At 39.1% G+C, this 15,383-nt stretch overlaps 2 protein-coding genes across 5 annotated transcripts; one reads left to right on the forward strand and one right to left on the reverse strand.

The window, feature by feature from the left end:
- Window positions 1–260: 260 nt before the first annotated feature.
- On the reverse strand, window positions 261–7,834 carry LOC111341167 (cyclin-dependent kinase 20-like). 2 transcript variants are annotated; one of them, XM_022948119.2, is made up of 12 exons: window positions 7,539–7,834; window positions 7,062–7,135; window positions 6,777–6,816; window positions 6,129–6,242; window positions 5,491–5,565; window positions 5,239–5,360; window positions 4,292–4,354; window positions 3,699–3,750; window positions 2,742–2,807; window positions 1,777–1,869; window positions 1,429–1,491; window positions 261–831 (listed from the first exon to the last, which is right to left on the reverse strand). In XM_022948119.2, exons 1-12 carry the CDS (start codon window positions 7,620–7,622, stop codon window positions 628–630), a joined length of 1,050 nt encoding a protein of 349 aa, XP_022803854.2. In that variant the 5' UTR covers window positions 7,623–7,834; the 3' UTR covers window positions 261–627. The 2 variants fall into 2 exon arrangements, with proteins under 2 accessions (XP_022803854.2, XP_088617142.1); XM_088761016.1 differs by lacking the exon at window positions 7,062–7,135 and having other exon boundaries at window positions 7,539–7,808.
- Window positions 7,835–7,959: 125 nt separating this feature from the next.
- On the forward strand, window positions 7,960–15,212 carry LOC111341152 (vesicular inhibitory amino acid transporter). 3 transcript variants are annotated; one of them, XM_088761011.1, is made up of 3 exons: window positions 7,960–9,829; window positions 12,303–12,488; window positions 13,392–15,212. In XM_088761011.1, exons 1-3 carry the CDS (start codon window positions 9,595–9,597, stop codon window positions 14,369–14,371), a joined length of 1,401 nt encoding a protein of 466 aa, XP_088617137.1. In that variant the 5' UTR covers window positions 7,960–9,594; the 3' UTR covers window positions 14,372–15,212. The 3 variants fall into 3 exon arrangements, with proteins under 3 accessions (XP_088617137.1, XP_088617139.1, XP_088617138.1); XM_088761013.1 differs by lacking the exon at window positions 7,960–9,829 and adding an exon at window positions 11,656–11,967; XM_088761012.1 differs by lacking the exon at window positions 7,960–9,829 and adding an exon at window positions 11,656–11,857.
- Window positions 15,213–15,383: the final 171 nt, after the last annotated feature.

The raw sequence follows: 15,383 nt of genomic DNA on the forward strand, positions 1-15,383 counted from the left end.
GAGAGAGGCTTGTTAAGGGTTACAATTGACACTGCAAAGACCTGGGCACAACATTTTCCTTTGAAGAGGGAATAACCACGTTCAATAATAGCCTGGTCGTTTATAATGCAGCGCGCTGAACACGACAGCTAGTACCCTGACGCACCCCAAACAAAACTCCTTCTACAGTAGATTTGACTGTGCAAATAAAAATGCACTCCATGGTTAGGTCGTAAAGTCCACTCACGAAAAAAAAGGCATTTCAATTTATAACGGTCGTGCCATGTTTTACGTTTTGCCTTTATTTTCTTTGCTTGTTCTAGGAACCCCTTTCAATTGAGTGTCGTTAAACCAAAACTAAATTAATTACAATAACGAATCAGAGTTGAGAAAAATAGCACAACGCGCCAATGAGAATTCACAATTAAAAAAAGATTGGCGATCTGCTTTTAGCGCGAGAAAAAGTGTGCAACCAAGTCGCGACTGGTCATAGTTTTAAATTTGGTTGGCTGAAAAATTGGCTCGACTGCTTGAGACCAATCACACGACGAACTAGAGCAAAATCTAAGCAATTCCGGATTACTTTCGACTTTTAATTGAAATTCATTCCAAAAGTCAAGTTTTCTGAGAACCAAAATGAAAAAGATCTCATGTGTGAAAATCTGGCATGCCTACAACATTATGTACAAGAGACGCGGGATTGACAAGAGATTTCTCCAGAGGGACATCAATGTCAAAAGTATGACGCAACGGGCCTCGTCCTGATGTCTTCCGCGCATTGCGTGCTGGGATTGGTAGTTCAGAATGGTGAGCCGGAAGAGGCTCCGTGAAGAAATAAGGATGCAATAAGGCCTAGAATGAAATACAACGATTCATTGGAGTGAAAATAAACTAACAGAAATCTTCAATCTGTACTTATCGCACGGGTTGGAGAAGCTTTATCGCAGCTATCTATAGTTATGTATGAGGGGGTACGTTTCTAAAGAAATTGCGGTGCTGCGTCGATGAGGGGTATTACAAGATAATTTGGTTTTATCAACTGAGTTAATAATGTTAATAGTTTCTAAAGCTAAAAATAAATACGAATATATATATATAAAGGTTGGGTCGTTTGGGGTGACCGTCTCGGTTCTCCCCCATCCTAGCATTAGCACTGCACTGATGAGGCCCAGAAGGCCGAAACAGTACTGTCTGCAGTTAGTCTGCATATATTCTTGTGTTTTTCACGCTACCATTTCCAAACCAAGGACACTGCTCCACTTTTCTGTGTATAAACCACACACAACCCACAATTCCTCTATTCGATAGGTCAACGCTGGAAACGTCAGTTTTAGAAAATATTTGCGATGGCCAATTTACATCATCGACTCATGGTGATGGATCACTTTTAAAGCTCAAGTCCTCAGATTTGGAAGGTTCAGCTAAGAGTAACCAAACACTGCTACTGACCTCTTTTGCGGAAATTCTCTCTTTAGAGTGATACACCAAGAAACGTTTCAGCAAATCTATTGCCTGAAGACAAGTAAAAATAAACTATTACCATGCGTACGGCTTTCAGGAATCATTCTTGAAAGTCACCTTCCAGTTTGAACACGGAAACGGAAAATTAAACGCTTGCCACGGCACAAAAAAAAAACAGTCGCAATATTTAAATGAGAACATACAACAGAAGGTAACTGCTACTTGACAGGTGTAATTTACGGTCACGTACGGTACACGCACAAGGTACGCATGACAACACGCACGGCACACGCGCGTCACACATGCGCGGCACACACACATTCATGGTGTACGCACCTCTGGTGAAGCGTCAGGAACAATATTCTCCAATGGTATTGGCGGCATTTCGGGAAAAACGATTTTGTTGTAATCTGGTAGTTCTGTCATTCCCTATTACAAGGAGAAGAAATTAGCGGGCTTGTGCTGAGGTTAACATTTTATTGATCATTTTAATACAAATTGTACAACAAAATATAAACGAAAAATTTATTTACCATCGTTGAAATTACGGACTGCTTTATTCGTAATTTCAAAGGGGGGCAGCAGCCACTCTGTTATAAAATGAGTAAATTGGCGATCGCACAGATATTAGGGACCTTTAGTAGTCAGACGTCGACCAAAAATTGAATTTCTATTTATAGCTAGAATTTCGCGAATGGCTGGATGTGTTCACTGGTCTATGGGCCGCTTTGAGTTCCAAAAGGAAATTTGAATAATTTGCCGTCAGGGTTTCCGTACTCAGACTACCCAAATTTTGGTGATTTCAATTTGCTGTTTTACAGAGGACAGCTAATAAATGTACAAAGATTTAATACGCATGTGCTGAGCTATCGTTCTGTTCATTGCATTTTCTGCTTTGCCACGTCTTCGCTACTGTTCACATGGAGGTGGGGGACCCCAGGTAGGTGAGGTAGCCCACCTGCGTGAGGAAACTCGCCTGACTCATTCAATTTTGATCACGTTTATATGATAGGTGGGGTAACCCTGTCAACTATGGTAGCAATTTGCCAAGTAAACATCTCAAGGTGGGGTAAACGCCTAACCGGGGTCGCGTTCATGTTGAATTCGAAAGCGCACCAACGACCTCACCTCGGGATCCCGAGGTTGCAAGACTGTTTGTAAACGCAGGCTATTTTTCGACCAGGGCTTGGCGCGCAACCTCGCCTGCCAAGGATCCCCCACCTTCATGTAAACAGGCTCTAATTAAGCAATTCTCATTTAATATAATGCATACAGCTGTGAGATGCAACACGTTCCCTTACCTGGCTTTGGCTGGGTGTTCCCAACACTCGAAGTACACAGTAAAGCTGGGTAATGTCACTTTCACCCTAAAAAAAAGGAAACAACGCTGTAAAGAACTTTTGAGTGGATATTTTTATCAACTGTTTTTCCTTTTTCTACCCGCCGATTATCGTTATATTGGAGAAAATGTCAAAATATACATGGGAAGAGGGAAAATTCCGAAGAAATATTAGTAACAACCGCAATAAGGAACAATAATGAAAACAATAATAAGAAGTCAAAATAGTAATTGATGAGTAAACGATAAAACAGGGAAAAGGAAGACTTACGGGTTTGCAAAAGGGACACTTTAAAGTTCAAGCAAAGGATTCATATTTCATGATAAGACAACCGTGACACACATCATTCGTAATTCTGTTTTCTCGTTTGTGCTTATCAACTGCGCGCAAATTTCCTTACCTATTCTTTGCCTGCTTGTTCTCATTTTGGTTTTCAAACTTCTTTTACCATGCAACGAATTAACTTCATTCAAAAATGACGTCTAGCCTCTTGCAAGCGTTCACTTATTAAAACGAGGCGCCAAAGTAAAGTGCGCGATAGCGACAGTGGAGTGAAAAAGCGAGAGAGGTTTGGTTCGAGTTGCGTAAAGAACCCGACCCAAACCTCGCTCGTTTTTTCAGTCCTCCGCTTCTATCGCACCGTTTACTATCGCGCTTCGTTTAAACCCTTTAACTCCCAAGATCAGATTTTTAATTCTCCCCTCTAGCTGCCTTTCATTTCCTTGTAAATTAATTATGAGAATTTGGTGTTAGATCATGATAACTTCTACCTGATAAGTTTGAGTATTCTCATTAACTGTTTGCTGGATAATGTATGGATATTATTTGGAGAAGTTACATAATGATCACTTCTTGGAGCAAAAGGGTTAATAAATGAAAGCTTGGAACAGGCTCAATGACATCATGTCATAGACTTACTGGAAAAAGCGGAGAGTTGTTGAGGAGCTCTCCAAAAATACAACCAACTGCCCTGTTAGTACAAAGTAAACAAAAACAGACTAAATGAAACACCCTCGATTACACAAAATGACAAATGGATTGGTAGGACACCCTTTGTTTCCGCCGCTTCTAGAGCGCAGTCCCCAAACAAGGCAGCCTGATAATTGGTGTGTGGGATCCCCATGGGTAGGCTCAAACTCAGTCATTGTGTCGCACATGACTTGTATTCTTGGGCATGAGGCTTTGCTCTCATAGTGACACAGTCCAAGGCTGTGCCCTGAGGAAAATTGAATGGAGCCCTGTGCTCTGAAACTGTGAAATCCAGGGTGCCCAGCATATGCTTTTATAAAAAAACTTAAATTCCTGAGTGACCCAAGAGCAAAAGTAAGGCACCAGGGGCCACTGAGCACGTGGTGACGTCCACTTCTGGGTGGTTAGCTCACTTTACCCTTCCATGCAGTCACCACTGGTCACTAGAGACATATGCATAATCCTGCACAAATCCCACCCCTTACAGACTGATCATCCGAAAGTTGGTAAAGTGTGTTTGTTTGTTTTGTTTTTTTTTTTACCAAAGATCAACTCCTTCATCATATTTCCTTGCTCCATACAACAGTTCAGGGGCTCTGTACCATCTGGTTGTAATAAAAAAAAAGAGAAGGAGAGTCTCAGTAACACCAGCTGCCATTAGACAAAAAAAAAAAATCTGGGTTCCATACAATAATAATTACAAACCATGTTGACCATCATCAAGCTACATAGAGCCTACTGGGGCCTGTGGGCCTTGTAATAGATTTATATGTCATGTATGCGACAAGCCTCTTGCTTTCTACAGGATTCAGTAAAATCAGAGCATTACATGTTGGCCCAAAGAGTAGGTTTAATTTGGGTGAGCAAGGTTCGGGAGAGAAAGAGATTCCTACCAAGGGTGGGTGAGCAATGGTCAAAAGTAAGGAGAGGGGCTTGGGTTGGTGACTTAACCCCCTTCCCAGTCCCCCTTCCCCCACTGTCAACTCTAACTCCAAATTAAACAGGGCTGGTTAAATAAACAATAAAGTGATTCTTTATGTTAACTTGTCCCAATAAGATGCCTGTATGTGTCTGTCTAACCATAGTTGATGGTTATTTCAACCATGTAAATAAGTTTTAGAAAGATGACCGAATAAATTATCAAGTAATTTATATATCTTATTAACCAAGTGCGAGGGCCGTACTGGGAGAATATCGGCTTGAGGTCTTGACAGTACGGACTGAGCGCAGCGAGGTCCATACAAAAAAAGATCGAGGGCCGATATTCTTCCAGTACGGTCCCGAGCAAGCTTGGTTAATAAGAGATTTATTACACGACTGAAGTTCAAAGGGACACAAGTGCGGTATCATTCGGGACTATTTGGGACAGTGCCCGGTCCAATACTGAGAGAATATTGACCGGCAACAGAGCATTTTGATTTGTTGATTTTAGTTATTTGCCCTCTGACTGCCCGAGTCGTGTAATAAACATCCTTATTGCTCATCAAACCTTGTAGCCACTTGATGACTGTACTGTCTGTTGCCATCATTGGAAAAAACTCTAGCAAGACCAAAGTCTGCTATTTTAAGGTGTCCTGTGGAACTGATCAGCAAGTTTGCAGGCTTCAAATCCTACACGGAAGAAGTATTACAGGAGTTTCAGTGGCAGCTGGGTGGTGGGTAGATGTACACACAATTGATATGCTGGCTACCAGCTTGTAGTAATGCGATCTAGTGTATCGAAATAGTAAAACATACATACCCTATGCATTATCGAGTTCTCATGGCAAAACACTACACCTTTTAACAACATCAACATGTAGCTTTTGATCTGTGCCTACAAAAAAAAAAAGGATTGATTAAATATACATGCAGTAGAAAACAATCAGCCTGCTAGCAGTTGATTACAACAAATGCACCACAAATTTAGCCCTCTCTTTTTATCAGGTTGAAGTGGTTACCTTAACCTAACACTAAATTATTTTAACTTCACTAAAAAAAAAAAAAAAAAATGAATAGTAGTTAGAGGGGAGAATTAACAAGTAGATCTTGGGAGTTCAGGAGTTCATTGCTGCCACAGATTATCCAGCTTCATGTAACCATAACATGAGGTGACTATGAGCCGTACATGATTGCGATGCTATTTCTTAAGTTAGTCCATTCTAATTTGCTGGTACCCACTGATTCACACTCATAAGTGGAAAGTAGAACTTTTAGAATAGCATCTTGTGCGTCTCAATTGTACTTACCCAAAGACACAACCAAATGAACTAGTTTGGGCTTAAAACCAGACCTTTTAAAGGACGGCTACTGCATTCTATCCATTAGCAAGGTAAGATTCCCCACATCTCACCATTTAGAAAAAATGAATGAAAAATAAAATTTATCTCCATTACAGACCTCAGTTAAGGGTCTGGCAGAGTTGCGCAGGACTTCAGACAGATCAGAGAGCATGTACTCAAACACCAGCACAAACCCAGTACCATAGGGGAACACATCAATCAATTTCACAACCTGACCAAAGAGAGCAAAGCAACAGATTACAAATGACATCACAGTAAAGAAACTTCTTTACATGCTATAAGATACATTTTAGAATTCCATGTACATGCACTTACAAGGCAAAAGAAGAGATCTAATGCAGGTATGTATTCTACCCAGGCTGATCAAGGCTTAAGACAAAGGCTTCGATGGGGTAACTGCAAATAAGAAATTTTACTCTTTATCCTCCACCACCCGGCACAAATATCAATAACTACAAGCAAACTATTAACCCTTTACATCTTAACATCAGTATGCAAATTCTCCATACTGTTCTCTATACATTTCGTAGGGTGCTGATCAGGAGAATTTGTTTAACAATCAAGAGCTTCTTTAGTTGATGATCATTTCCTTTATTCTCGTGACCTTAATGTGTGATTCAGGGGTGATATTGTTAGGAGAAATTAGATGCTGGTCATTCTTAGAGCTCAAAGGGTTAATTAAGGAAGCTGAGGATATGATGAGGCCAAAAATAATAAATGCAGCCTCTAGGTACCAGGTACCTACATTTTGGTTGTCTTCTATTTCTTGTAATGCTTTAATCTCTCTGAAATTACGAAAAAGAAAAAACAACAACAAATGAATACCTTAACCAAGAATTATACATTAAGAATAAAGTGGCAAAAAACAAAAGATTGCCTTTGGGACTATGGCTTTGTTTTAAAAAGTATGGGGTTGTGAGGAAATATGACCATTAAATTTTTATTACAACCAGAAAACAATTGACCTTTGAGGATACTTAAAATAAGAGCTTCTAACTGCAAGAAAAAACGATAGCAGAGATTATGAAACCTCAATGCAGTATTTGGTATTCCATCCTCAATCTTTCTCAGTGGAACTTTCTTTAAAGCAACAACTTCACCACTCTGCATAAAATGGAATGTAAAACAATCACACAAATAATTATTATGAAGAAAGATTATCTCAAAGTTATAAACGGGGAGGAAAATCCTCGATGAACATTTTAGAGTTCGTTTTTTACCTGCCATCTTATCAAAAAAAAAATCTAAAGGACTTCTGAAATTTCATTTCACAGCATTAAGATTCCAGTCTCGAATACGTTGAAAGATTTTTGCTTAGTCCTTTAGATATAACCTTTGTATATTTACTTTTATATTTCTAGCTTGTCTGGCTAAATTGCTAGCACACTCACACAATGATACGCCTGGAAGTGATAAGTGAACTGAAAACCGCAGCTCGAAACAGATTATTTATGTAATACAACGCAAAAAAATAATCCTACCCCATGTATGCTAAATAAATATTTACCTCGATGTGTTTAGCTTTGAAAACAATTCCATGAGCTCCCTCTCCTATGTTTCCAAGGATCGTATACTGTCCACAATGTTCCATGACAACTGACCAAAACAGATCGTTCCGTTGAAGCTATAAATGAATCAAAGCTTTCCTTGATAAAATATCAAACCATTTTGTCTTGAAGTTGTACATTGCCATCAGATGTCAGAAATTTAGGGAGATATGTTTGCCCCTAGCCATGAAAACAACTCAACTTAGAGCAACACAAAGAGGAGGCCATTTTGAATGATGCGAAGACACTGGGATCGAAAGAAAGTCGAGGGAGTCTGGAGATAGTTAGTGCATTCTCCAGCATTCTCCTCGGACAGCGGCGTGAAGGAGAGTTCATGCGCAACATTACTTGAGTACCCAGCATTCCGTGTCAGTAGAATTGGTGAACCATGCACTGTGAATGTTGTGAATGTTGTGAATTGTACATGTGGCTTAACTTTAAACGCTAGAAGCATTGTGAAGACAACTTTTTTCTGAATGGAGGAATTTTCTGTTACTTCCACGTGTTTCTTAAGTTTTCAAACTGAGAAGTGCTCGCGTTCAGAGAGCCCTTGTGTCGTGTTTTATGGTGTGTTTTATTATGTTGTAGAAATTTTGTGTTACGTTGTTGTTGTCTTGTATTCCTGGTTGTGCTGTGTTGTGTTATACCGTTCAAATTCATGTTAGTAGATTCGTTGCTCTGTAGATTCGTTTCTGTATTTCGTTGTTACTTGTGTTCACTCACTCTGAGCTGCCAATGATGACAGAAGGCGAACCTGACGTCAGAGATGGTGAAATTCATAGTTCTGAGGCAGAATATCTTCACACTCTAGACTTCTCTCCTTCTAGAGTGCTTATGATTGCAACATCTATCACAGATGTCTGTTAGAACTTGAAAAACAAATTGAAAAACTCGTTGCTGTGAAACTTCCGTAAGCTGATCTCTTGAGGCCCTCTCGTGAGAGCTTTCAACCCTTAACAGTGTCTGCCATCTATTTAGACAGTAGAGTCCGAGCCTGGACACTAGTGTCCCATTTTGGGCACCAGTCTCAAACTCAGGACTCTGATGTACCATTTCGGACATTGGTATCCGATTTTGTCCTATTTTTCAAACTTGTGTCAGATTTTGGACAATTGTGTCCTGTTTGAAACACTAATGTGTGGACACCAGTCTCCGATTTTGGACACTAGTCTCCAATGTAAGACAGAAGTGTCGAATTTTAGACAGTGCAGCACGATGTTAGACACACATGTCCTATTTCAGTCACAAGTGTCCGGTCTTAGACACTATTTTCCGATTTTAGTCACTATTGTTCCATTTCAGATACAGGCGTCCGATTTTAGACTGTATCATCTGATTTAAGACACTAGTTCCTGGTTTTAGACACTCGTATTCGATTTCAAACATCATTGTCCAATTTTAGGCACTTCTGTTAGACACGGCATCTTGTTGTTCTAGAAGAGCGATCTCTGATACCCCGAATTCCTGGGTTGTCGAGCTCGCGATTCTCATCCCCAGTTTTCAGTGTCTTTGCTGGGTTCATGATTGCATACTGGGGACAAAATACTAAGAATTTAAACGAACGGCCCGCATTTTTGGACTCGAGCTTTCCTAGGGAAACCCGAGTAACAAAAGTACAAACAACAAGGGAGCGATCGATCATGTCACGCGCGCGTGATTGTCCGAAAACTTTGTCGCATTAAGATGGAATGAAAATTTGAATGCTATTTTAAAAACAAATCGACCACAATTTTCGATTGTCTTCAACTTTTTTTTAACTTTGTTCTCTGAATACGCGTGCGCGCTTATCATGTTCGCTTTGTGACGTGATGTTATGCATCTGTTTGTGATTTGATTGGACGTTGCAGTACTGGCATGTTGAGTATTAGAGAGACTCAAGACACCGCTCTCTCGCATTGAGTCAAGGAAATAACGCATGCCCACTGGATTGATTGATTTGTAAGAGCATTACTGAAGAAAGACTAAGAAACATCCTGTGATAATTTGGTAAATTTCTTCGACATCAATTTCGCCGCAATGGCTCACGCAATTAAAGATTTCTTGAAGAATCATTTCCCTCTGTCTTCGTTTGGAGAAAGGAATAAAGAACGCCATGGAAGCAGGGAGTATCTTCACGTTGAAAATCAAGGAGAAAGCGATGAGGATGAAATAGTTTATCCTAGCGAGGAAATGACCAAGGCGAGTGAGAAGGAGTCTTCAAAAAACACTTCGGCTTTACAAGCAGCCTGGAATGTGTTAAACTTAATTCAAGGTAAGTTTCGAAATAATATTGTATTGCAATTTTTCTTCTAATTCTGAGGTCGAAGGAAAGCTTATTTAAATAAGACAAAATATATCGTGTTTCAAATGACTTTATGGTTATTTTTCACCAGAATTTTAAATTTTTCAGATTCATTGGTAATATATACTAGTCATAAACTAAAACTTACAGAGAAAAAATTATATTTTACCCAATGCAAATCGCGGTTAGCTTTTCCCCAATACCAAATGTTCCATGCATCAAATTATTCATTCCTTGCCGCCAGATATTCTCCAAAAAAATGCCCTTATCTTACCGAAATGTATTTCAGCGGTCGTATAAGAGCTGAACGATAAAAAAGTCTCGAAAGAATTTTCTTCAATCATTGCTTGGAGAAAAGATCTTTTTGATCCAGTTGTTTGAACTGAACAAAAATTCTGATCCAATTTCCGATTATCTTGGTTGACGGAAAAATTGGGCGATTGGCTTTTTTTCGATAAATTGTTCCAAATCAAATTTGTCCAAAATAAAAAAAAAGTTTTGATTATCCAAATAAATGCATAAGTTCGATAGTTTCTCGTCCTTCTTGTCTGTTAGAAATGTACCGATTTCTCGATGGATTATTACAGACTGAAAATCAAATTCGTTTGAGAAACATTCCCAAACCTTTTAAGAGTAGAAAACATTTCCCTATTCAAGCTTCTATCTTTTATCGTTTAAGATTATTCAAATATCTTTCTTTCATAGAGGAGTTTAAGTTCATTTTCATAGAAGTCAAAGACAACAGCGATGTGCCAAGAAATGTTTTGAAGCTCCGGAAGCAAAATTAGCTCGGAAGTTTGGCTTTTAATTCCCTAGCGAGCTGAAGGAATTTCCTAAGTAGGTTTATCACTATTACATTCTTGACTAATTTTCATCTAGCCTCTCTTTCTGATATGAACCAGTACCGATTTTAAAAAAATATATTCTTTTTCAGTTGACGACTCAGTTCCTGTGAGAAAATCAAAACATTTCATTGAGATGATTTCTTCATTTAAAAGCTAATTCAATTTTTTTATTCTTATCGAAGGAATACATAAATAATTAAGGTGTTGTGGATAATTGTACAAAGGCGGGTTGCGAAAAGCAAAGAGCTGTTTCCGATAGCTAAGAAAAAAAATTAGGAGTTTTTTTTTGTTATCGTGGGTGTTCACTACTATTTCATTAAAGAAAATACAATATCGTGGTATGCTCATTAAATATTACTGAATATCCGTCCACTATTAATTAAAAAGCAATGTTTCTTCTAGAGTAAATTCGAAGACTTCCGTTCATAAAAAATTAACCACGTTTGTTTTTATCTTTTGACGGAATGTCAAAGCTACAATTTCAAAAGTTTCACATAAAAAAACCAGTGTGCGCCATTGAGTTACAAATAGAAGGCAAACCCAAAATGAATACTTGGTTAAAACCTTGCTGTTCTCAAGTACTAAAGATCTCAGGAACTGAATGGTTTAATTAGAAGCACAAAACTAATTACATCAAAGATGAAATTTTTTCTAACGAACGTTAACCAAACAAATTTAAATGTACTGTTTTAAAAAACTACTTTTAATGTCAGTGTTTCGAAAAAATATCTAGCTAAAGGTCTTCCTTAGTTACCCAGGAAAAATTAGAGGTTTTTTTCTTTTTTTTTTTTTATAGCAAACTCCCGCTCAGTGACCTCAGAATTTGAAAACAAATTTTCATTTAAGGTGTTTCAGATCCTAGGCGTTGCTAGATCAGATTTCGCCCTTAAAAAAAACCTATTGTTGAATTTATCAACTTTTTAATTATTTAAAGACAGGATCGGGATAATAACAATTCTTTGCCACTGAATCATCGCCAGAGAGGAAGAGCGCAAAAAAAGGGGCCGTAGCTGAAGGGAAAAAAAATAACACAACAGATTTTATTGGGCTTTCTACAATCATTTTAGTTAATTTCCGATTGCGAATAGGAGCTGGATTAATTTCCGTCGTGCATACAAAGCAGTAATGAAGAGAATCACTTAAAGAAAAGCGAGTGGGTACTATATTTGACAATGAATTGCCTTACGCTCAGATATTATCTGTTGTATAATCCCCGAGACGAAGTCGATAGGATCATTCAACAAGGTTCACTACAAGCCTGAGGTGAAAAGTATTTTTATTATAATTGCTCAGGTGCTTTCAAATTTCTGTTCTAAATTCGTTCAGTTGTTGAAACCATCCTGTTAAAATTGTTTTGTTTATTCGTATCGAGAGAAGCACCCAGTCTCCACTAGTATTTAACAGGTTTATTTAATTCAATCTGCAAAACTTCACATCTTTCTTTTGAAAAGTGTATGCCAAACTTAATAGCATTTTCCGCACTCTTGAAAATATGATGGCGTGAAAAAAACGGCGGGAAAAACAAGGTCACGTGGTCACTCTTGCCATTCACGTCTCACGTGAACGCGATGCTAAATCTCTCTATTTTCAACTTTCAGGAACGGGAACCCTTGGTGTCCCATTTGCTGTTATGCAGGGGGGATACATGTCTCTGGTGGCCATTGCTCTTATCTCAATAATCACTAACTACACGGGGAAACTTATCATAGAGTGTTTATACGAAAAGCCTCTCAATGGTCAAGGTACACGAGGAGTTCGAGTGAGAAACAGCTACGCTTTGATAGGTACGATGCAATGATGGCGAGACACCCGCTGCTGTCAAACATGTTGCTTGTATTTTTGTTGTTGTTTAAGTGTTGGTGTTAATTTCATCATTTACATTACTGTTATCATTATTATTATTATTATTATTATTATTATTATTATTATCATCATCATTATTATTGTTATCAATTATCAGTGTTGTAATTATTATTATTATTATCAATATATTTATTGTTGTTATCATCATTATCAAACTCAGAATTACAACAGAATTCTCGAACGTAATTGATTATTACAAGCATGATTAGTAATGATAATTAAACTGAGCGGAGTCCAATCCACGCGGGAGTCCGATCTGTTTATCAAATCGAATGTGATTGGCTTGTTGAACTGTCCGATATCAAACTGTTCGATAACAACTTGGCGAGTGAATTTGTGGAGAATAGGAGTTTTTAAACTAATTATAATCAAGTAAAGTGCAATTATTATGATTGGGCCCCTAATAAGACAGTGTGCGCTATGTGCACGCGCTTTTCTCGTGCATTTCGCTGAGGTAACTGTTGTTTCATATAAACTACCCGTATAACTGATGGCTAGTTTGTTTCTTAAATTTTATCATTGTTTCGATTTGTTGGTGACAGGACTTCCTGTCGTTCAATTGTATTTGCGATCGTTCTCATAATCAACACGTTGCACTCCCAATTCGGGGTTGTTCGATATTGCTATTCACTCGTACGATTGCAGACCAAGTTGGACTCCATTCAGTCTTATCATCACCATCAATAAGTATCACGATAATAACAATATCAATAATGATAATAATAATAACAATAATAAATGATAATAATAACATTAATTATAATAATAATTATAATAAAAATTTGACAACTTATCGTAAACGCCGAAAAAACTTCTGATTTCAGGCCAAGCATGTTGGAAAAGATATGGTTCCGCGGTGGTATGCGGCGCTCAGGTAATGCAACTCGCTTGCGCATGCGTTCTTTACCTGCTTCTCGTCGCCGACTTTTTCAACGACTTGTTTGAGCACCATGCCCTCTCGTATTCTTTATGGACCGTCATTGCTGGATTTCTTCTGCTCCCGTCAGTGTTCTTGAATCATCTTAAGCACGTCTCTTGGCTCAGCATGTTCAGTGTCGTCGCCCTCGTCATGGTGTTTACCTCAGTCATCGGGTATGGCGTGACACAGCGTTACGAATGGGATTTCAACCTTGGCGTGACAACTTTGGAGGGATTTCCCGTAGCATGGGGAATTATCCTGTTCAGCTTCGTGTGCCATCCTTACCTGCCAGGCATCGAAGAAACCATGGAAAAACCGGAAGAGTTTAACAGTATAATGAATTACTCTTTTTTTGCCTCCGCTGTGACCAAACTGATTTACGGCTTCATAGCAGTGTTAACCTTCAGAGGACAAACCCAACAAGAAATCTCTGAGAATCTCCCACCAGGGGCTCTCCAGAATACAGCCAACGCCCTCCTGGGGTTAAACGGGATGTTCTCGTATGCCTTGCCCTTATTAACCCTTATTACCATTATACATAAAGCCCAGCTTTCGTACATTCCACCATGCTTTCCCGACGAGAAGCATCCACTGACCATCAAGGAGCGCGCCATGATTTACTCGCTGCGAGCTGTCTTTGTGGTATTCACCGTAATGGTTGCTGTCCTTCTTCCTCAGTTCTCGCTGCTAATGGCGGTGATTGGTAGCATATCAGGTGTCTTGCTTACCCTAGTTTTCCCGTGTCTTTTCGACGTCATGCTTCACATCGAGCACATAAGTACCAGCCGTTACGTCATCAACTTACTCATTGTCTGTGTGGGGGTACTCTCCGGTGGCTTTGGTCTGGTGTTTTCACTTATTGCGATAACAAAATTGTACGTTTAATACATTTTGCGATAATGAACTAAATTACACTTCTGGGGACACAGGGATATTAAGGTTGCAGTATATCCTTTGTAGCTAGGATATTTTGCAGTGTAGACGTCTTATAGGGAAGAGAGTCAGTGTTACAAGCTCACAATTAACGTGGACAATGACGCCATGTTTTTTCAAGTCGGCGGCCGAACGTTTTACGAATGGCTACTGAGCGACCGCTCACTAAAATACGCCTGCAATCCAAGTTATACTGACAGAGAAATAATGGTTAAGGTTTCATTCAGCGGACAGCGCGGGAAAAGCATGCGCAAGAAATTAAATTGTTCGTCATTGTATCTTGGTGGAAATGGAAGGCGTGAATACGGAACTTGTATCGGAGTTGCAAATCGACGAATGTTTATTAAATATATCTTATTAACCAAGCGCGAGGGCCGTACTGGGAGTATATCGGCCCGAGGTCTTGACAGTACGGACCGAGCGCAGCTCGGTCCGTACAAAAAAGACCGAGGGCCGATATTCTTCCAGTACGGTCCCGAGCTAGCTTGGTTAATAAGAGATTTATTATACGACTGAAGTTCAAAGGGACACAAGTGCGGTATCATTAGGGACCATTCGGGACAGTGCCCGGTCCAATACTGAGAGACTATTGACCGGCAATAAAGCATTTTGATTGGTTGACTTTAGTTATTGGCGCTCTGACTGCCCGAGTCGTGTAATAAGCAAGAGTTAAGAGAGCTGTGCAAGCACATGAACATTCGTCAAGACTGCTCTGTTTCACTTCAATCGACAGAAAGAATCTAGTTTGAAAAAGTTGTGTGACTTTAGCCCTATTAAAAATTTCAGATAGTTCTTCAGTGACTTAAATAACTACATCGATCAGAATGGAGTTGTTATCTAAAAGCAAAAGACATAAATTTACAACAAGGCTGATATAAGGGAAAAATCAAACGTCTGCTAGTATTACACAAACACAAACACATGATCCCGGGAGCTGTGACGAAATCAACTGGGAAACTTTATC

The sequence above is a fragment of the Stylophora pistillata genome, chromosome 5, assembly GCF_964205215.1.
Source record: "Stylophora pistillata chromosome 5, jaStyPist1.2, whole genome shotgun sequence".
In the NCBI taxonomy this organism is placed as follows: domain Eukaryota; kingdom Metazoa; phylum Cnidaria; class Anthozoa; order Scleractinia; family Pocilloporidae; genus Stylophora; species Stylophora pistillata.